The following is a 21,130-nucleotide window of genomic DNA, read 5'->3' on the forward strand; positions in this document are numbered from 1 at the left end:
GGGCCGTGGGCTCTACAGCCATAGGGAAACTGGGCAGTGCTGCCCCAGGTGTGGCACCCAGCAGCTCTCTGTGCCCCAGGTGGTCCAGTGACTCTGAGCCAGCGATGACCCAGCACCCGCTGGGAGCCTGAGCCACACAGCCTCTCTTCCAGCTGTGTTTAATCTCTAATCCATTTCCGTAAAAACAGGCTTTTAATCTGCGGTGCAGAAGGGGCTTGGAGACGATGTGTTCTTGCTGTAATTCCTCTGGACACGGCTCAGTTCACAGATAATCCCTTGTATACACACTGGTGCTTTGGCCCGGATGAGAGATGAACTGCAGCAGGCTGCTGCTGGGCCCTGGCTCTGTCAGCGTGGGAACACATACAGGCACTCACACAGTTACTGTCTCATTCAGGAGACACACACAGCTCCCCTTACTGACTCCCAGACTCACACACAGAGACACACACCGCTCCCCTTACTGACTCCCAGACTCGCACACAGGAGACACACACCACTCCCCTTACTGACTCCCAGTGTCACACACAGGAGACACACACCACTCCCCTTACTGACTCCCAGTGTCACACACAGGAGACACACACCGCTCCCCTTACTGACTCCCAGTGTCACACACAGGAGACACACTGCTCCCCTTACTGACTCCCAGTGTCACACACAGGAGACACACACCGCTCCCCTTACTGACTCCCAGTGTCACACACAGGAGACACACCACTCCCCTTACTGACTCCCAGACTCGCACACAGGAGACACACACCGCTCCCCTTACTGACTCCCAGTGTCACACACAGGAGACACACACCACTCCCCTTACTGACTCCCAGTGTCACACACAGGAGACACACACCGCTCCCCTTACTGACTCCCAGTGTCACACACAGGAGACACACACCGCTCCCCTTACTGACTCCCAGTGTCACACACAGGAGACACACACCACTCCCCTTACTGACTCCCAGTGTCACACACAGGAGACACACACTGCTCCCCTTACTGACTCCCAATGTCACACACAGGAGACACACACCGCTCCCCTTACTGACTCCCAGTGTCACACACAGGAGACACACACTGCTCCCCTTACTGACTCCCAGGAGCGGAGGAGGGTGTTAACGCCTCTGTTTATTGCTTATTCCTGGAGGGAGTCTTGGCTCCACTCCTCCCTCCCCTCTACCTCTTCTGAGCCCCTTTCTGCGGCTTCTTCTTGGCCGGGTTGTGCGCCTCCAGCAGCTGCCTGCCCTGCCGCTTGATCTCCTCGCGGGACAGGGAGCAGTCCTCCTCGGGGCTCAGGAACTGGAACGAGTCTGAGAGGTCCCGCAGGCACGGAGGTTAGGACACAGTGACGGAACCCTGCCCACCGGCCCAGGGGCCCTCGGACCCCGCGGACGCAGCCCTACCCTCGGACAGGGGGCTGCACAGCGCGTGGAGGGGTAGCCTGCAGGTCCTGGGCTCCTCCAGGGTGCTGTGCTCCAGGAACGCCCACAGCTGAGGGAGCCAGAGGGGGCAGGAGTAAATGATTCAATCTCTCACACACCCCAGACCGCTCTGGGAGGGGCTAAACTTCAGCAGGGCGGTCTGCACCTTATCAGTGTCCTGGCTGCCTGGCATCGCTGTGGTGCCCACAAGGTCCTGCAGCGCCATCAGCTTGGCGTGGAGCTGCTGCAGCTTCTGCAGGGCATCGAGACTGGCATCTTCCTGGGCCTCCTGAAGCAGGGGAGCCAGAGGGGGAGGTGAGAGGTGTGGGCAGAGAGGGGGGGATGAACAAGCAGGGCTGAGCGGCCTCCTCTCATCCGCACACGGGGGGCTGTAGAGGGCATTAGTGTACAGCATAGAGCCCTGTGGTGCAGGTTCACAATTAACGTAGTTAACAGTGCAGAGTCCTTTAGCACAGCATTTTATAGGTGCTAAAATTTCAGAGTTGCATTCAGTACAGTGCATTGCAAAGGCAAACAGTTTAATATGGTTTTACAGTATCAATACTATATTCTATACTATACACTATACAGTAGTATGATTTATGCATCACACTGTAAAGCAGTAGTACTCTAAATAAAGAAGTCCACTCAAATGCATTACAGTGGTATTTCATACAGTACGATGTATCCCAGTAGCACAATGCAGCTGGTTTAGACAGCACAGGGCGGTACAGCCGCGGCTCTCACCTTGCCGGGCAGGGCGACGCAGCTCAGCTTGCAGTGCAGGTTGTCGATGCCTTGCTCCGCCTCCTCCAGGAGCCGCTGGGCCACAGCCAGCCGGGCGCCCCCCTGGCCACACCTCTCCCGCTGCCCCTCCAGCCCCGCCTCCAGCTCCGCCCTCACCCGCTCAAAGCTGCAGGGGGAGGAGCCACAGTTCACTGCGGGGCTGTACAAGTCCCAGCGAGACGAGAGGCCAGCGAGCACCCCTCTGTACCCACCTCGCTGCGCTGGGCCCCGCGCTGAACTTGAGCTGGGCGTGCTGCCCCTCCAGACTGGCCAAGCTGGCACGGTAGGCCTCCACCTTCTCCTGGCACTGCTGCACCCAGGACAGGAGGTGCTCCTGCCGAGACTGCTGGCTCAAGATGCGGCTCTCCAGCACCTGCCCACACAGGGAGAGGCAGGCTGTGCAGTCTAGAGGCTGCTGGTATCACGAAAGTGGACGTTTTTCATGAATCGGCGAGCTGATTAGTTAATTGACTCGTTCAGTGAAGAAAGCTTCGGTTGCCAGAGGACTGTGTGCACAGCGGAGAGAAGGGGAGAGGACAGGCAGGATCGGCTGTACCTGCAGGTCAGTGCAGCTCAGAGCTTCCCGCAGGCTCTCGATGTCAGTGGCCAGACGGGCACTAAGCTCTCTGGGGGCCTGGGGAACAGGCAGCTGCCCACCTGGAGCAAAAACACAGAACTGAGACACAACTGAACGAGGGCGAAGGACAAGGTGGGATGCTTTCTCTTGTCTTTTGGTGTTCGAAACAGACTTGTCCCAGTTCTCCGGCAGGGTCTCTGCACTCTCTGATGCAGCCCTCTGCTTGACCGTCTGTGTCAGGCCCTGCACACTGCCGGGCTTGTGCGGGCGGGATCGTTCCCGTGTGGAGCTGTGTGCCAGCGCACGGCCCTCACCTCTGGACGCAGCGCTGGGGTCAGGTCCCACAGGGAGGCCTCCCTTCACGCCTTTCCTGTCCTGCGAGAGCAACAGCAAAGTCAGGCTGCGCATCTGTCTGCCTGCGGCTCTCAGGCCCCTCGGCTCCCCTCTCACCTGCCTCTGCCCCGGCGCTCTCTCCCCCGGATCGCGGGGTTGCCCCTTGCCCCCCACAGGGCTGGTGCCCTTCCTCTCCGCCAGCTCCTGCTCTCGAGCCTGTCGCTCCTGCAGGAACTGCTGCTCCAGCTGCCACAGCTCCCTCTGCAGGACACATGCAGCACAATCACCTGCGCTGTACAGCAGAGTGCATCCAGCCTGCACACGTTACACCTCCAATTCCTCTATTCCACTCTCACAGCTGCAGGTCTCACTGCCCTGCATTTCAAAATCTTATTCAGTCATTTATTAAGTGCCCTAAATGTTACTAAATAGACTCATTACACCAACAATGATTCTTCTTCCATTTGTGCTGAAAGCAAGAGGTGAAGATGTTCCAGAGCTGGGTGCTGCTGCAGATTCGAAACGAATGAGCGCAGGGGTTACTGCCGTCTGACACGCACTCCCTCCAGATCCCTGGGCCCCACTGAAAAGACATCAGCAAGACCCGCCCGTGCTCCCAGCGCCAGTGAGCGCAGCCCCCTGGAGCCCCTGACCTTGGTGACCTCGACGGTGGCGACGGCGTGCTGGGAGATCTGTGCCACGTGGTCCAGCTCCGTGTCACGAGCGCAGATCACCGCCCGCAGCTCCTCCAGGGTCTGGGGCAGCCCCCGTAGCTCCTGAGAGAGGCAGACCGACTAAGCCAGGAGACAATGCCCAGGAATCTCCCAGTCCCTGATCAATGTACTTGTCTGGATATCTCTCTCTCTGCTTCACAATCACTTCCTCAGGGTTACTGTGTGCTCTGTGCTGGGACCAGTGTGCTATGTTCTGTGACCGCAGTCCTCTGTGCTGTGACCTGTGTGCTCTGTACTGGGACTGCAGTGCTCTGTGCTGTTACCAGTGTGCTCTGTGCTGGGACTGCAGTGCCCTGTGCTGTGACCAGTGTGCTCTGTGCTGGGACCCGTGTGCTCTGCACTGGGACTGCAGTGCCCTGTGTGCTCTGTGCTGTGACCCGTGTGCTCTGTGCTGGGACTGCAGTGCCCTGACCAGTGTGCTCTGTGCTGGGACCCATGTGCTCTGTGCTGGGACTGCAGTGCCCTGTGCTGTGACCACAGTGCTCTGTGCTGGGACAGCAGCACACTCACCTCCTGCAGGTGCTCCTTGATGTCCTCATACATGTCTTGGATCCTCTCTGCAGCCCCAACCTTGATGTTCATCTTCTCTATATTGTTCTCCAGCAGTCGAACCCGCTAATCCAAGAGGAAAAAACCCGCAAGGAAGGAAAAACAGATTCCCAGTCAGTGCTTATTTTTTTCTTTATTCAAAGTAACAGATCAGACTGCACGTACACAGCAGTTTGGAGCACACCCTAGTTTAATCAGCTGCAGGGCTGTATTGTTCACTGAAAGGACAAAGCAGAAAAGCAAACAGAATTACAGGTATCTGGATATCTGAAGGGAACCTCATTTAAAATGAGGTAGGAATACAGTTCTCTAGATTCTGGCATTGACCCAGCAACTAGTAAACCCTGGAGTGAATCAGACTGCTGTGCAGTGGGAGACTTCTGTTTCCCTATTATACACTGCACGTGTGCACTGTTTTTCCCGTCACATGAGCTGCTCCCCCAATCCTCCACTGTGTGCAGAGCGCCCTCCAGTGGTCACCTGTATGTCCTGCAGCAGAGCCGGGCCAGGGGTGGAGTGCAGATCGAGGGTGTGCAGCTTCTCCCTCAGCTGCCCCAGCTGCTGCTCCCTCTGCTGGCTCTGGAAGCTCTGGGCGTTGTACTTGTTTACTAATCCATACAGCTGCTTGTTCAGGCGCTCCAGAACATCCTAATGGACAGTGAGGACACAGGTTCGAACATACACCCATGGAGACCAGCATAGTCACCAGTCCAACCAACCACACTGCGATCCACTTACTGATCCCCTAACTCTCCACCAGGAATCAGTTCTGTAACTGACCCCATATAAACCCACTATCCCACACACACTGCCTGCACACTTACCCCCCAGACAGAGCCCTGTGTACCCCAGCCTGCACATTGACCCCCCAGACAGAGCCCTGTGTACCCCAGCCTGCACACTGACCCCCAGACAGAGCCCTGTGTACCCCAGCCTGCACACTGACCCCCAGACAGAGCCCTGTGTACCCCAGCCTGCACACTTACACCCCAGACAGAGCCCTGTGTACCCCAGCCTGCACACTGACCCCCAGAGAGAGCCCTGTGTTCCCCAGCCTGCACACTGACCCCCCCAGCAGAGCTCTGACCCCCCAGACAGAGCCCTGTGTACCCCAGCCTGCACACTGACCCCCAGAGAGAGCCCTGTGTTCCCCAGCCTGCACACTTACACCCCAGACAGAGCCCTGTACCTCCAGCCTGCTGCCTTGCAGGGACAGCCTGCTCCTCTTCCTGCTCCGGCACGCCTGCACTATCACTGCCCTGTCCGCCTGGGTCCAAGGAGACGTCACCAGAGAAAGACACATGAATCATCCATTGCAAACAGCTATCAACCGCTATACTTCCTCATGGACCAAGTAGACTTTTCTGAAAGGCCTGAAGGTGTCAGAACTGTTTTGGGTGTCTTTTATTCCAGGAATGCAAACACGTATCTGTGTGCGTGTCTGTTTGTATCTGTGTGTGCGTATCTGTGTGCATCTGTCTATGTATCTATGTGCGTGTGTATGTGTGTATCCGTGTGCGTGTTTGTGTCTGTGTGTGTGCATGTGTGCGTGTGTGTGTCTGTGTGCATGTGCACAGTGGTATAAATAACAGATCCTCACTGCCTGGTTATTTATGGACCCCTCCTCCCCCATGCCCAGACCACAAAAACCCGCCCTGACTAATTAACGCTCCTCGCTCCCAGGCCAGCCTGGGGCAGCTGTAACTGGAGGATCTCGGGCTCAGCTCCTGTATCCGTGTGGAGCGAAGCCCTTTTCTGGGGCTGCCGGCTCAGGATCCACTCTGCTCCGTACCTGCTGCACCTGCGCCAGCCGTTGGAATTTCCGCCGGTTCTCCGCACGGAGGCTCTGGATCCTCCTGGTGTTCCTCCTGATGGTGTCCCGGGAGGTCTGGACGTTCGCCAGCTGGAAGTGCTCTGGACACCCCAGACACAGGAGCAGCCAATCAGCACACAGAACCCCCAGACCAGCCACGCCCGCCCACCGCAGGGACCCCCAGGCTGGGCGACAGTGTGGCAGTGGGCATGGGGAATCAATCTGTGTGCTCTCTTTTCTTCACAGCACAAACCCCAGCACCCAGAATCAGACAGAGCCCATTTTAAACACCAGTGTATAACCACTCTACAGTGGAACACTGCATCTGGACTGAGTCCTGCATCAGTCTCTGTCCTCAGAGGCTCCAGGCCAGTGCAGTGGTCAGTATGTTCAGTATCCATTGAGGATTCCTGACTGGGATATGAGAAAGAGAAAGATTTTTTGGAGGATAAACCTACAACCCTGGCAGGATCTATTAGCCTGTTGCTCTCTCACCCAGCAGCTGTATCTTGGCTCGTTGCTCTTCAATCTGCTGCTGCAGACTCAGTGTCTTCCCTGCCATCATCTTGTCTGTCTCTATCTCTCCTCCTGTGGCACACTGATCCCTCCTTCCCTCACTCCACTATAACCCACAGACTCCGTCCTCTGACCTGTCATGACATCACAATGCACAGCTGTGATGTCAAGGCCTACCCACAGTAGGCTTTCATTGTTGCGTCGCTGATCACTGACTGACCTCATGATATTTTATATTGGCATAATGATTTTATCGGGCTGCAGCAAAATAGAAAAGTACATTAAAATGCAATATGATAAAGTATACTGTAAATATACAAAACATGCAAAAACATTCCTACAATGTAAATTGTTGGAATTTTGCTTCAAGCAACCTGCGTGCCTTGAAAAGGATACAAAAAACGTACCTTGTGAATTAATACTTATACACATAATATTAAAGTCCAGAAAGACAGACAGCAGAGTATAGGCTAAATCTTTAGGATCAGCTGTAATTTCTGATGGCTAGTTTTGACCTTGCTGTTGTGGCCGTGACATCATAAAGCATGACTCCCAAATGTCTGTGACATCATGATTCTACTCCAGTATTCTCTTCCCCACACAGTGTCTAAGCTTTCACACAGTGTGAGTCATTGACTCTTTCCTCTCAATTATATGTCTATCTCAACAACACTACAGCCTCAAATGACTTCAGAGGCCGGTCTGAGGTTTTACATCTGTGCTGACAGGAGAAAAAAACACAAAAAATCACCAAACAGCCTGCTGTCAGGTGTGTGTGCAGTAATTTCAACCAAGAGAGATACACTTTAACATACATTAAACATAATTTATCTCAACCACCAAAAATGCTGTATGAAAATACCAACAATATTTATTTCTTCAGCACCTTTCCCAGTCTGTCGCCTCACAGTGTGGAACAATCGCACAGCTGTGTCTTGAGGACACTGGAAATGAGACCATAGGCCCAACGCTGGTCACTCCATGACGTCTCCGTAACGCGTCGTCTTTGTCCCGGTCTCCGCAGGGGGTGCTGCTTGGGAGATCTCCTCTCCTGGAACACAATAAAAACCAATAATGTCTGGGACAACACTGGGGTACGCTGTCAAGAGAGCACTAGGGAGTGCAGTGCAGTGAAGACTCACAGTGAAGAGAGCACTGGGGACTGCAGTGCAGTGAAGACTCACAGTGAAGACAGCACTAGGGACTGCAGTGCAGTGAAGACTCACAGTGAAGACAGCACTAGGGACTGCAGTGCAGTGAAGACTCACAGTGAAGACAGCACAAGGGACTGCAGTGCAGTGAAGACTCACAGTGAAGAGAGCACTATGGACTGCAGGGCAGTGAAGACTCACAGTGAAAACAGCACTAGGGACTGCAGTGCAGTGAAGACTCACAGTGAAGACAGCACTAGGGACTGCAGTGCAGTGAAGACTCACAGTGAAGAGAGCACTAGGGACTACAGTGCAGTGAAGACTCACAGTGAAGACAGCACTAGAGACTGCAGTGCAGTGAAGACTCACAGTGAAGAGAGGCTGTACTCACCTCCAGTCCTCCCTGAAGGCTGCTCTCCCGTTTCCAGGTAGATCCAGAGGTCGGAGCACTTCTGAGTTTCGGAGCGCGTCACCGCGTAGCTACACACCGAGCCTGCCCCTGAGAGGGAGGGGGCGAGAGATGGAGGAGGACAGAGGGAGAAACTTTAAGACGTGTCATACTACCGTCTGCAAAATCTGGATCTCTGAATCACAGCCCGAGGGACACAGGGTGGACACCGAGCTGGGTCACACTGCCCACAGCACAGGCCTGAGACCGAGAGAGGGACACAGAGTGGGCGTCTCTCCCAGCGGTCGGCCTGTGCAGAGTACAGAGGCTGTCCTGCTTCATACAGAGAGCAGGGAGCTGAACTGAGATCACAATCCACCTCTGTCCTTGGTGCTTTCCTTCTTCATGACTTGGGTGTATGGAGTGCTCTTGTTATTCCACTGTGACTGCAATTATTTCACATTTGAATTCTGACTGTCGGTTGTGGGGACACTGGAGTGCTGTCTCGGGTCCCGGGCTGATGTCTCACCTAAAGACAGCAGCAGGCTCCACTGCAGGGAGCAGGGCAGCCGCCTGTGTAGCGCCCTCTGCAGGAAGAACACTGCGGCCGAGCCTGGACACAGAAGGAGGGGAAGGAGAGAGGGCAGGTGAGCTAGGCGATTGATGGAGTTCGTGTGTGTCTGAGACACTGAGAGTGTGTGGTGTTGTGTGTGTCTGAGACACTGAGAGTGTGTCAGAGTGTGTGTGTGTGAGACCAGGTGAGTCCATGTGTGACTGTGTGAGTCTGAGTGTGCGTGTGTGTGACTGTGTGTGTGAGTTTGTGTCTCTGCTCACCCAGTACGAAGGTCCCGGTCCCTTTCATGAAGGCGCGAGACTGGCAGGCAGCGTACTCCCGCAGGCCCTGAGAGACACAGAGAGGGGTGGAGGGAGGGAGCAGAGACACTGGTAAGAGCTGCAGAGAGGCCCAGGGACACAGCTGCCCTACCTGAGCACCTGCACCACCTGGCCCGGGAGGGCTGCTGGGACATTTTACATGTCTTTGTCAGCACCTGTCCAGCCTGACCACACAGGGCCCGGTGACCACAGCCTGGCCATCGAGACGGGTCCTGACCACACAGGGCCCGGTGACCACAGCCTGGCCATCGAGACGGGTCCTGACCACACAGGGCCTGGTGACCACAGTCTGGCCATCGAGACGGGTCCTGACCACACAGAGCCCGGTGACCACAGTCTGGCCATCGAGATGGGCCAGAACGGGTCCGGACCTGTCCAGATCCAGCCGGGCCAGGCCAGAAGACTGGTCACAGGGACACAGGACAGGTGCCATTCCCAGGACATTCCCAGACGTGGGCTGGACTGTCCCCACATAAATCACAGAGCCAGAGGAACTTTCGCCCAACAGGGGACGGACTGTCGCAGCCTGAGGGGCGCGTGAGCACCCCCAGAACCCCCACCTTCACACCCACAGCCACGTCTGTGTCTCTACTTTTCATTATATCCACACAGTTATTACACTTATACAGTTATTTCATTTTTCTTTTCCCTTCAGCATGGAATAAACCTTCGCCTGTTATTATAAACGCTGTGTGTGATATTACTGCCGAGGTGTTTGTGTTCCGAGTATCGACTCCTTGCTGCTCTTTAAAGTATGAGTAGGAATGTAGGCTTCTGTGTGGCGTGTTACTTTCCCTCTCTCGTCACCGAGTCCACAGCCGGCGGTGTCACTGCGCCTTTCACCCGAACTGAACCCAGGAACCGAGGACAAGGTCAGGCCGACCCGTTCCCCGGCTCGGTCTCCAAGCGCCCGGAGCTCTTTGCACAAGGCAATGTCACAGAACCGCGACAGAAAAAAACCCATTTAATCTCACACATCCCTTTAACATCCGAGCGCCGGGAGGAAAAATTAGAAACTGTAAGAGGCTTAAAAATGCCTAAACACGGCTGCAGTACGCATGAACCCCGGCTGGCTGGGGGTCTCGCCGTGCGACGCGCTCCGCTGTGCAGCAGATCAGCGGTCCGGCGACAACAGGAGATAGTGTGGCAGTGTGGCATAAGAAAAGAGCACAGAGGATCAGGTAGAGTGCAGTTTTCAGAGCAGGCTGTAAAGCATTAAGCCAGAAGCTCGGGGTCAGTACAGTCCGGCTGTTTACGGAGCCCGAAACGATATCAAAACATACTCGCAATACAGACCGGGTGCTTTTCAGCCACCGCATCATCGACCCTGGACAGTCCCAGATTGACCATCTCGCCAAAGAGCGCATCAGTTCCCGGATTGGTTCAGGGAATTTGAGGTGACCGAACCCCTTTAAGCGACACAAAGCGCCGCTCACGAACGCAGAGCGACCCGCCAGCACTTCCTCATGCATGCCGTGCGCTGCGCTGGGCGAGGAGCGCCCTATGCTGGACTCACACTGGTACTGCCAGCGAGGCGAAGAGACGACGGCGGCACCCGCACCCTTCACACACCGGACTGTCCCATTGAGAACATCGAATTTCTGCACACGCACGGACATACCTAATTATTTTATTGTGATGTTGTGCATGCCTTTCACAAAGTTGCAGTATACATGCAGTATATCTTTAAAATATGATCTCAGTTCCACAGAAGATTTAAATTAAATTTTTCATTTATTACACCCAGGAAACAATTTAACACGTTAAAATTAAAATAAATCGTTGTGAATTTTTAAGGGTGTAATACTCAAGGATGATAAAAAGCTCATCTGTGCCCCAGTGAGCCCAACAGGAGACTCCATACTGTTGCTGTCCTGGGAAGGGGGTCTCTCGAGATACAGTTAGTGTCAGGGCTAGTGGTCAGAGGTCAGGGTGTAGTGTTAGGGGTCAGGGTATAGCTTAGGTTTAGGGATCAGGGGTCAGGGTATAGTTTAGGGTCAGAGGTCAGGGTGTAGTGTTAGGGGTCAGGGCTAGAGGTCAGGGTCAGGGTAAAGTTTAGGGTTAGGGGTCAGGGTATACTGTTAACACTAGGACTCAAGACCCTGTCTAATACTGTTACAGGCAAAATTACACTTTTTCTGTCATTATCATCCCCTTCATTAACGTCATTAGCAACAATCATAAACGTACAGAGTCCCTATTCAGCACAGAGCCGGGAGGCTGGTTCTGCAGGAGCTGGGATGTCCAGGCAGCGTCCTGGAGACGCGGGAATCTTCACTCAGCTCCCAGTCAGGACAGCTGGGAAGCGGCGAGGAGTCCAGCAGCGGTCTTCAGGCCGAGAGGGTCCATCCACTGCACGCCGGCTGCTCCCACCACTTAACCTGTGTTTGTGACCTCTGACCCCGGGGTCAGAGCTGGGAACCTGGGGCCCCTGAGATGAGCCTGCAGCCCTGAGGCGCAATGGAGGAGGGGGAGGACACGGAGAGAGAGGAAGAAAAGGGGACAGAGGAAGAGGAGGGTAAGAGGAAGGGGTGGGTAGACATTTTACAAGCACAGTTATGCGCCAGTCAGTCGTTATTCTCTATGGCGCCTTTACACAGGGAACGCTGCCTCTTAGCTCTTCAGTACAAAGGTGAAGGACAAAGCTCCTCTGTAGACACAGGACAGGAAAGGGAATGAGGCTCCTCACCGTGGGTCTCCCTCGCCGAGCTCAGCTCCAACTGGATCTGCCTGAGGTTCTGCACACAGCGGGCCGGGCCTGCTGACAGACAGACAGGTCAGGACAGGCAGAGACCCGCAGACACCCACACTGTCCACTCTCCTGCAGCACACAGACTGCCAGGCATGTTTGTGCAGTACAGAGAGACAGACAGCTGACGGACTGCAGCCAGTCAGAGAGAGTCGGAGGTACAGGCGTCTCACTCACTCACCTGGTTCAGGGAGAGTCTGCAGTGTCTCCTGAGGACGGGGGGGAGTTTCAGGGACTGAGCCAGGCTGGGGGGCCAAGGGGGGTACACACAGAGAGGCCTCCCTAGAACACAGAGAGACAGCTTTCCTCATAACTCTGCCACTAGCTCCTTCCACACGGCTGCCTGGAGCAGTCATACTGTTTTCACTGGGACCATGTGAAGTAGAAACTGACAGCTTTGCCCAGACACACTGCAGATGCTGTGCTCCTACAGCGCACCTGGGGATTAATCAGGCCCAGTGTCTCAGGTGAGCTGATCAGGTTTACTCTCTGGGGTGCAAGGTCGGGGGTGTGTTGAGCAGGTTTAGTATTTGGGGCGCAGGGTCTCGGGTCAGAAGGTCACCCCTCACCTCCTCCAGATGCTGTCCCGGGGCTCTGGCGCTGCCCGCTGTCCTGTTGCCAGCTGCTGTCGCCGTGGCAGCAGCTCGCTCTCAGTCTTGGCCCGGCGGGGGAGCAGTGGGGGGGGCTGCGGCTTGGCCGGTGCCCCCCCTCTGCTGAGGGCTCTCAGGCTTTGCCAGGCTGAGATCACGTCGTACCCACACACGGTGCCCAGAGCCACCTGGCATACAGAGACGGGGATGAGTGGGAGAAAAGCACAGCACCGCCCGTCGCCTGTCCTGAGAGAAGGCCGAGTGCCCGACGTTCTCACTCCACAGCTTCGGTGAGGCACAGTTCACACCCCTGTCCGTCGCTCAGGGGAGCTGCTGAAGGATACGTACTGTGCGTCAGGTGCCAGGGTGTCCTACTGCACAATGCTGGGACACCACACAGTGAGCTGTTACCTCATTGGAGTGGCTTGAAGGACCTCCTCTCTCTGAACCGTGTGACTGAATTGAGGCTCTCCTGCAAGAGAGACAGATCCGACACGCCAGTGAAAATGACATTCAGTCCCATGAGCTGCTGCAATTTGCCCTTCAAGGCCCGAGGAGTTTTAGGACTGTTGCATCGGGCGGCGGCACAGTCTGTTACATGTGTCTGTTAAAGTCACTATTGAAGAGTTTAAGAGTGCGCCCTAGCCCTAACGCCATCAGCTGATGATAGAGAGCAGAGTGATGAAGCCAGTTCAGAGATGGGGAAATACCTGCGTCTGTCCCTCTCGCTGTCCGCCTGCCTGTCCAGACTCCTGCTCAGGGAGAGGTGAGCCCTGGGCCCTCGGCCAGGCTGCGGCCGCGACCTCCTGACCCGATCGCCGACGTCTGTGGCCTCTTTACTGGGGAGGGGAGGCGGCGGACCGCAGGGCAAGGGGGGGTGTGATGGCCGGGCTGGGGAGTACAGACTCCTGAGAGAAGGGCAGGAGGAGGAGGAGAGGGAGGAAAAGGCACAGACACAGCTCTCAGGCTTGAAGAAGTGAGATTCAGCAGATGTTGATCTCCACCACCTCTCCCCTCCACCCCCCCATCACCCTTCTTTCCTCCCTCCTCTCTCCCCTCTCCTCTGCCACCATCCTCTTCTCCTCCCCTTCCTCCACCCTCTGCTTTCGTCTCCCTCTCGGACCTGTGCGTGTGCTCATACTCGTCCCTGGCCGTCCTCTTCGTGACGGGCCGGCTCTCACAGCGCCCCCCACTGGTGATGGCGGTGACAGTGCAGGTGTACTCCGTGCTGGCGCTGAGCCGCCGGGCAGCGTGTGAGCGCTCAGTGCCCAGGTAGACCACGCGCCCGTTGATGCTGAGCTCGTAGTTGAACAGTTTGCCCAGGGGCACCGTGGGGACGTCCCAGGTCACCAGCAGCTCGTGCCGCCCCAAGACCGTCACCGTCAGCCGGCTGGGAGCGTGGTCCTGAGGGTCTGTGGTCCAGGCCTGGACAGTCGCCTGCTCCCCCAGCTTGCCCCCTGGCCCCACGGCACACACCCCAAATTGATAGGTTGCCCCAGGAGACAGACCCCCGGTAATGCAGCTCAGTTCAGTGAGGGTTTCCAGCAGCGTGGCCCCACGGTACAGCTGGTAGGCTTTGGGCGCAGGCCCGCCAGCAGGGGGTGCCCAGCTCAGTTTGACCTGTGTGGCTGTAGAGCCAGCCACACGTAGGTCTCGGGGTGGGCCAGGCGGGGCTGGCTCCTCCCACTCCTTCTCCACAGCCAATAGCGTGGGCTCGCTGCAGGGGCTGACATCACCTCCCGCAGTGGATTGGACGAGCCGGAGGGTAAGAGTGTGACTGGCTTCGAGCGCAGAGAGGTCGAGGGTGAAGCGGCACTGGGGACCATGATATAGCACCCTCTCGCCATCCAGCAGGCTGCAGACACAACAGGGTGTGGAAAGACACACAATACCTTTCATTTTGATTTTGTGAATTGAATTTGCTTATTTTTGTGTTATTAAATACCATCATCATCATCTTGACTCTCTTTCTCCTTTTCCACTTGTCTCCCTCACCTGTATGTGACCTCCAGCCCGCTCTCCAGCTGAGTCCTCTCCCAGTAGATGAGGTAGGAACCTGAGTTGAGGGGTTTTGTTTTGGGGGGAAAGGGTTTGGAGATGCGCTGCAGCTTCTTCAGACATGTATTCACTTCCTCCAAGACTTCCTTCCCAATGGAGTCGGAGCAGGAAAGAGCCTGAGAGAGAAACCGGTGGAGGAAAAGAGAAGGAGTCAGAGAGCGGTAGGATGAGGGGAGCAGGGCAGGGAAGGGAAAAGGAGAAGGACAGCAACACATCGATGTTACTTTTACATTTTTTAATTGAGGATGACAGAGGGGGAGATGAGGAGAGGTGAATCCGCACCTGCAGCCGGTCCTCCAGCGCTCTGTGCTCTCTCACGGCCAGCACTCCTCTGGGCCGGGACAGCAGCACCTTCACAGCCCTGAGGAGGGGTGGGGAGAGGAGACACGAGGAGAGAGGGGTGGTGTTAGAGGATGGGAGGGAGGTATAGGAATAAAAAGGGAGGTTGGAGAGATGGAGAGGTATGGAGATTGAAAGAGATGCCAATAATGGCTGCTAGAAGCTAACTGACCCCAGGATCTCATCCAGAACTTCTCTTCACAATCGTCAAAGCTAACTCTAGACACTCGTGTCAGTAGCTGCCTCCTGTTCTCAGTTTTAAACGCACCTCCGCCTAGTTTCCACGTGTGTCCTCTGGTTTGTTTCACTGTTGATTCTGAAGAAGTTCACCCAATTGCTCCTTTAATTATTTTTAGGGATGGCCACGATAACATGGTTCCACTGGCTGGGGGCCTGAATATTTTCTGTCCGTGGGCAGGATGAACGATGAGTTACCCAGCTGACAGCCTGCTGTGCTGCAGTCAGACACTGCTGTCTCCCTCAGGAGAGGAACAGTTCTGCCATCTTTAAGTGCCAAATCTGCCCAGTAGGAGTCACTGCACGTGTGCGAAGTGATTAAGTGGGCACTATGCAGGCATTCGGGATTCTTTGAAACAAGCGGCAAGTTTTCTAAGACTCATTAAATGTAATGTGTCTGATGATACTGACTGATGTCATAAATTAACACCAACAGTTTTAAATTATTAAGAGCTTCAGAAAATGAAGTGAGGAAGTCTACCTTTTACAGAGCAAAACTAAAACTTTTGCTGAGATGCAGACAATGTAAGACACTGGACCTGATCTTCAACAAAGACTACCTTAAATTACATGCAGGATCACAAAAGTGTGAGCTCATCCTGAGGCAATGTAGCCAGGGCTGGAATACAGTGGAATGTCGAGACTCACACAGCAGCGAACCAGACGCTATCCTCATCCTCCACCTGCAGGAGGCGCTGCAGAGATTCCATCAGTTTCGGGAGGGCGGGGTTCTGCAGTATGTGGGCGTGGCCTTCCTTGTCCGTCGCCAAGCAACTGAGAGCAAAGCAAGCATTCTTCCCGCCCCCTGGGTCTCCCTGAGCCAGCAGGGCCTGCAGAGCACCCACCTGAGACAGACAGGGGAGTCAGAGACCAGGCAGCCCGAGAGACAGACGCAGGCCACATGCAGCTAGAGCTGACGCAGGTCTGCCTCACCAGGTCGTGCTCCTGCGCCAGCGTCAGGACGTGACATCTCCCCTCCTCACAGTCACACAAGCGGCCCAGAGCGAAGGCTGCATTCACCCCGCAGCCTGGGAAGCAAACACACACCTGTCAGCAGAAAGCCAGAAGGCTGCATACGGACCATTTTTTGCCCAAAAAATGTTTTATTACAACTCTAAATCATTTACAAAGTACATCCTGGGTTAAATGAAGTGTTATTTCATGCAGCTGATCCTGTTTGCATGATTCACACGGTACGAGTTCATCTGGGTCTTTGGAGGTGTGAACGTCAGTCCTCTCTGACTCCCTGCTAGATTTCCAGATGTATTTGCATTTTCACAGTGCTTTGTTTGGGAATCCTGTGTGCCCCCTGATGTGTCCATTTTTATCCCGTTTGCCTCTGAAACTGTGAATGTCTAAGAACAAGGAGGCTTACTGTCATTTGTCCTCAGCCTTTGTGTAAGGTTCACGGTCTATTCTGTCTCTTTTGCACTGGAAATTCCCCACCTGCACCCTTTCCCCGAATCTGCCAGGAATTCCCCCTCCGATTCCCCTCTCCGTGTTGTCCAGTGCCCAGAGCGAGGCGCACCTGCGCGGTCGTGCGCGAGGCACCGCGTGAGCTGCCGCAGGAGGTGGGGGGCGCAGGGGTGAGCGAGGAGCTTCCGGCCGCCATCGTCGGACTGCGAGAGCCGCGCCACCACCAGCGCCGCGTTACTGACCGTCCAGCCGCTGGCGGCCTCCAGCAGGGCCGACACGCTGCTGAGCAGCTCACCGAAGACCCCGTCGCCCAGAACGCACTGCTGGCCGGCGCCGCTCTCGGCCTGCGGGAGACAGAGGCACACCCAGCAGTCATGACGCTTTAAAAGAAGGAAAACCTGAGTAAAGTCAAACTCGAAATCTCAATGAGAAACAATACAAAAGCACGGGATCTTTTAATGTGAGGAGTAAAGTATCTTGGGTCAAACGAGAAGCCAGCGATCTAGGGAGGGGTTACGGAATCAAGGCTGGGCTTTCTTACCCAACCCACCCAACCTTCGCTCAGCTGCGAGTTTTGTTTTTTGCTTTAGTTACCAGAGTGGCGATGGCTCCCGCCGCATTCGTCACGGTCTCGGGGTCGTGATGCTGCAGCAGCGCCAACAGTGCCCCCATCAGGGAGGAGCTGTCCCCCTGTGCCAGAAGCCTGCGCAGCCCTGCCTCACTCTCCGCCAGCAGGCCCACCAGGTAGGCAGCGTTACTGCACAGCCTGTTGGGAGCAACAGCCAGTCAGGCCGGTTGTCAGTCCCATGATTCACCACTCAACTCGTTCTTACACACCACCACACAGATTCTCAGAGATTAGGGGCTACAGTAACACTACAGAAGAAATGTGTCCTGTTCCAGATCCAGAGGGCTACCTTTCTCTTTAAATCTTCAAAAGCTTAAGGTTGAAGAAGAGCAATAAACTGGCCGAGTTACACGATAATGGTATCGACTTAATCCGTCATCCAGCTGCAGAGCTGTTTATAACACAAGGACATTACGGCCACCTGCTGGGTTCTGTATCCTGTGGACCACAGCAGGGATGCCCCGATTTAAAAATAAAACCCAAGTGCCCACTTTGAGCTTTACTTTAAGTATTTTAATTCAGGCATGTTCCTGGACAATCCACTCCTTCACACAGGACCCCTGCTGCCATGGAGACTGTAAACTGACCAGTCTTAGAGAGTGGGAGTTAAGGTCTTGTGCACAGAAGAGTTGAGGACATGCTGTTCAGCCGGGGTTGGGAGTCAGTTAGTAACTGAGCGAGTGCTGGAGTTTACAGGGAGGGGTCTGGACAGTAAATACAGACACAGGAGCAAAGTCCTCCTTCCCTGGTCCTGCACAGCTACAGGCTATAAAGTGAAGTGAACCAACTATTGCCTTAAATAGTTATTACATTGACGTGATCTTTAACCATGGACTGAACTGAAAATGCTTAAAACAGAAGGGAAAGGCTCTCCCAGCACAGTATTACAAAGTCATGCAGTGAAACCACCCACCTCTAGGGACTGGTGGTGTCTGACTGAATGTTCAGGCTTTAAATTCATATCAACAGATACCGTATACCATGTCCACTGAGATACACACACAGCACACTGTACTGGGCTTTTGCCATGCATACCTGGAGTCCAGGGACTGCAGCAATCCACACAGCCCATTGATGCAGTCGTCACTGTCTGGGTCTTGCAGGATCCTCTCCACCTCCCCTTCCCCAGCCTCCTGCACAGCACTGACCAGTGCCTCAACTGCCCTCATCACATGACCAGGGTCCTCGCACCGCAGCCCAGCCAGCCCGGCCCCCTCGCAGCCACAGCTCGCCATCACCATGGCCACAGTGCAGCCACCCTCCGGCCAGCCTCCCTGCCCCGAGCTGCAGGACAGCCTGATCTTCCCAGCATCACAGGCAAAACACCCCTTCGAAATAAAAAGAACCTTGATTCAGGCAGAAGCCTGGCCAGCCCCGCTCCTGGCTAGCTGACACAGGACCCCACTGGAGGGCAGTCCACAATGAGCCCGGGGGTCCACACTGCAGGACTCAGTTTCTAATGACAATAACGAAGCTATTACAACCCGACACAACATCCGTGGTTCATTCAAGAAGCTCCATGTCTCTGCTCTTTGTTTTTCCTGAGATGATTGTATTACGTCAGGCTGGTGTGTTAATTTGTTAGCGGTTTTGAAATGGAAAGTTTGTGCTGGTACTGTGTGCACACAGACAGCCCTCTGGGTATTTATTACCCAGGCGAATTGCTCAATGGGGCAGTGACAGCACTGTGAGTAACTGCAGCTCCCTCAACATCACCAAAACGTTTGCTGTAGCCTTAACAGTAACCCCTCACGTGCACTCTGGCTCCCCAAAACTTTCAAGGGCTTCATACTATATTTCTACCATTCCTGGGACAATTCAATGGCTGTACGGTTTTAAATATCACATGACCACGGTGCAGTAAACTGTTGGGCCCCAAGTAACAATGTCAATTAATTCATTTCATTCTAACAGGGAAGTTACCATAAGAAAAACACCCATCATCAGAAAGCTGCTTATTCCTGTTGAGGGTAGAAGCAAAACTGAAGCACAGCACACTCACGAACGGGGATCAGAGACATGTCTTCACAGCCAGCATGTCTTTAAGCACTCGGATTAAACCCTGACCAAACTCTACAAGAAACCTTGATACTGCGATAGTGCTAAATATTGCAGAATATCTTCAGAGCAGCCCAAATCACGGTCGTACCATCGTCAACACTGCATTAGCATGAAGGATTCTGTGAAGAAATTAAATATTTCTCTCCATGCGTAAAGAACTAAATTGTATTTCTTTGTTTTGAATTCTTAAAACCAAAATCTGAATGTAGAAGCATGCAAAACTAGAAACAACATCGAACACTACTTAGGTCAATCTCTCATCCACGTCTCACTGCAAGCAAGCAGTGTAAAACAATAAAACACCGACCTTCACCTCTCACTGTGATAAAAACCCGAACAAATCCCGATCTCGTGTTATCAGACTCTTTAAAAAAAAATCCTTCCAGCTCTAGTGAGCTCTGCTGACGTCGATAAACCGAAAATCAAGACTAGTGTCACAACAACAAAAAAAGTTGTGAAAGTTGTCCGGCACTCACCAAACACGTTCCGATTAAAAAAGACCACAGCTAGTGTGCAGATGTGTCCTCCGTGAAATTTGAAACCAAAATCCCAGCGCGCACTTCAAGGTTTGGAATGGTCTGTAGCCGTTTGCAATACTGGGTTGTGGTTGCGATAATAAATTGCCATAAATTACAATAAAAGGAATGAGCTCCGTGCTTTTCTGTAGAAACAAGCACAGCCGACGAGGAGGGCAGGCGGAGTCTGTGTGGGTGCTTCAGATAGCAAGGTTTGGTGATCAAACAGAGCAGAAAGCCGTTATTGCAGGAAGGCGGAGATGCAAGGGGTGGCAGCAACATGAGGCAATCACAGTTGCAGCCAAGTCTGTGGTGCAAACCGGCCTGGTGATCCGAGCCGGTCACTTTGTGTGCCGAATCCCCTGGTTGTCAGAATATCGGAGTTGTGTGCAGACTACCGGGATAAACAGGATCGGTCTGGGTACTGCTCTCCCGAAACTCTGTTAAAACTAAGCACTGACATAAATGTTTTGGTCAAGTTCTACACTCATCTGGGTGGTGTGAGGTTGGGGGGTTAGCTGGAGGAGCCACCACACTGAGGATTAATAATCACTCAGGCGGACCAGGCCGCAACTATGCAAACCCCGTCTCCATGGCGACGGCGGGAGAAAGGTCATTCACTCGCCCGCAGTTTCTAATAAAATTAATTACTGAGGCTCGCCTTTCAAAATATTTATACACTGTATAGTGCGACCAGCCGCTTTAAAACAAAAGCATGGTTATTTTCAAGTTGCCAAACTTTAAGTCATCATTGGTTTCTAAAGACGAGAATCCATCTTACAGAGACATAACACGGGTATAGAACTGCAAACTTGGGGTTTTCAAATATTATAATGTACTAATGTTTTAATACACTAACAAAAACCGGGATAAGCTAACCTTTTCGCAGGAGTTAGTTGCTCCCTGCTGTTGCCGTGACAAGAGATATAAAAAGTAACTTTTACCGAGTGAGTTTGCTTACCTTGACAGACTGAACCCTGCACAGACAAAATGACAACCATCAGGACGAGACCGTTTGATTTCATATTATTTTCTGAGGCATATTTTTTAAAAGGACTCAAATGTTGAACTGGATTTGCTAATCATCAACCCGGCACTGTGCTCAGAGGTTCCCATCTCCCCTCATATACATGTGGTCCGAAATGTAACCCATTGGACTTCTGGAAGAAAAAGACCCTGAGGGATTGTCAAGATTCCAGTGGGAATGAGCTTCAACAGTGTCTGGTGAACACCAATCCATCATCTAGAAAGAGCTGTCATCATAAATAAGGAAAAAAACTTTCTCAGCCCGCTTTTTAAACGGCTGGATAGGCAGAAGCCGCTGGAAACACCTGGTTTAAAGGGCAAAGTTTTTTAAACCTTGGACTGAGCACAA

At 53.8% G+C, this 21,130-nt stretch overlaps 3 protein-coding genes across 3 annotated transcripts; all 3 read right to left on the minus strand.

Moving 5' to 3' along the window:
- Positions 1-1,176: 1,176 nt before the first annotated feature.
- Positions 1,177-5,728, minus strand: LOC148816315 (coiled-coil domain-containing protein 183-like). Its single transcript, XM_088904575.1, has 12 exons — positions 5,590-5,728; positions 4,881-5,048; positions 4,362-4,466; positions 3,771-3,893; positions 3,235-3,378; positions 3,099-3,159; positions 2,764-2,864; positions 2,420-2,580; positions 2,169-2,334; positions 1,588-1,710; positions 1,404-1,491; positions 1,177-1,310 (listed from the first exon to the last, which is right to left on the minus strand). The coding sequence occupies exons 1-12, from the start codon at positions 5,701-5,703 to the stop codon at positions 1,177-1,179; spliced, it is 1,488 nt and encodes a 495-aa protein (XP_088760701.1). The 5' UTR covers positions 5,704-5,728.
- Positions 5,729-7,576: 1,848 nt separating this feature from the next.
- tmem141 (transmembrane protein 141) lies at positions 7,577-10,664 on the minus strand. The gene is made up of 5 exons (XM_088940584.1): positions 10,459-10,664; positions 9,103-9,169; positions 8,798-8,881; positions 8,272-8,379; positions 7,577-7,780 (listed from the first exon to the last, which is right to left on the minus strand). Exons 1-5 carry the CDS (start codon positions 10,510-10,512, stop codon positions 7,704-7,706), a joined length of 390 nt encoding a protein of 129 aa, XP_088796710.1. The 5' UTR covers positions 10,513-10,664; the 3' UTR covers positions 7,577-7,703.
- A 213-nt stretch (positions 10,665-10,877) lies between these two features.
- On the minus strand, positions 10,878-18,583 carry LOC148816317 (uncharacterized). The gene is made up of 14 exons (XM_088904640.1): positions 18,215-18,583; positions 17,146-17,317; positions 16,664-16,895; positions 16,069-16,163; positions 15,784-15,980; positions 14,842-14,920; positions 14,497-14,675; positions 13,625-14,356; positions 13,212-13,409; positions 12,913-12,973; positions 12,481-12,689; positions 12,093-12,193; positions 11,852-11,923; positions 10,878-11,612 (listed from the first exon to the last, which is right to left on the minus strand). Exons 1-14 carry the CDS (start codon positions 18,418-18,420, stop codon positions 11,539-11,541), a joined length of 2,607 nt encoding a protein of 868 aa, XP_088760766.1. The 5' UTR covers positions 18,421-18,583; the 3' UTR covers positions 10,878-11,538.
- Positions 18,584-21,130: the final 2,547 nt, after the last annotated feature.

This window comes from Atractosteus spatula, chromosome 23 (genome assembly GCF_055471065.1).
Source record: "Atractosteus spatula isolate fAtrSpa1 chromosome 23, fAtrSpa1.hap1, whole genome shotgun sequence".
NCBI lineage: Eukaryota > Metazoa > Chordata > Actinopteri > Semionotiformes > Lepisosteidae > Atractosteus > Atractosteus spatula.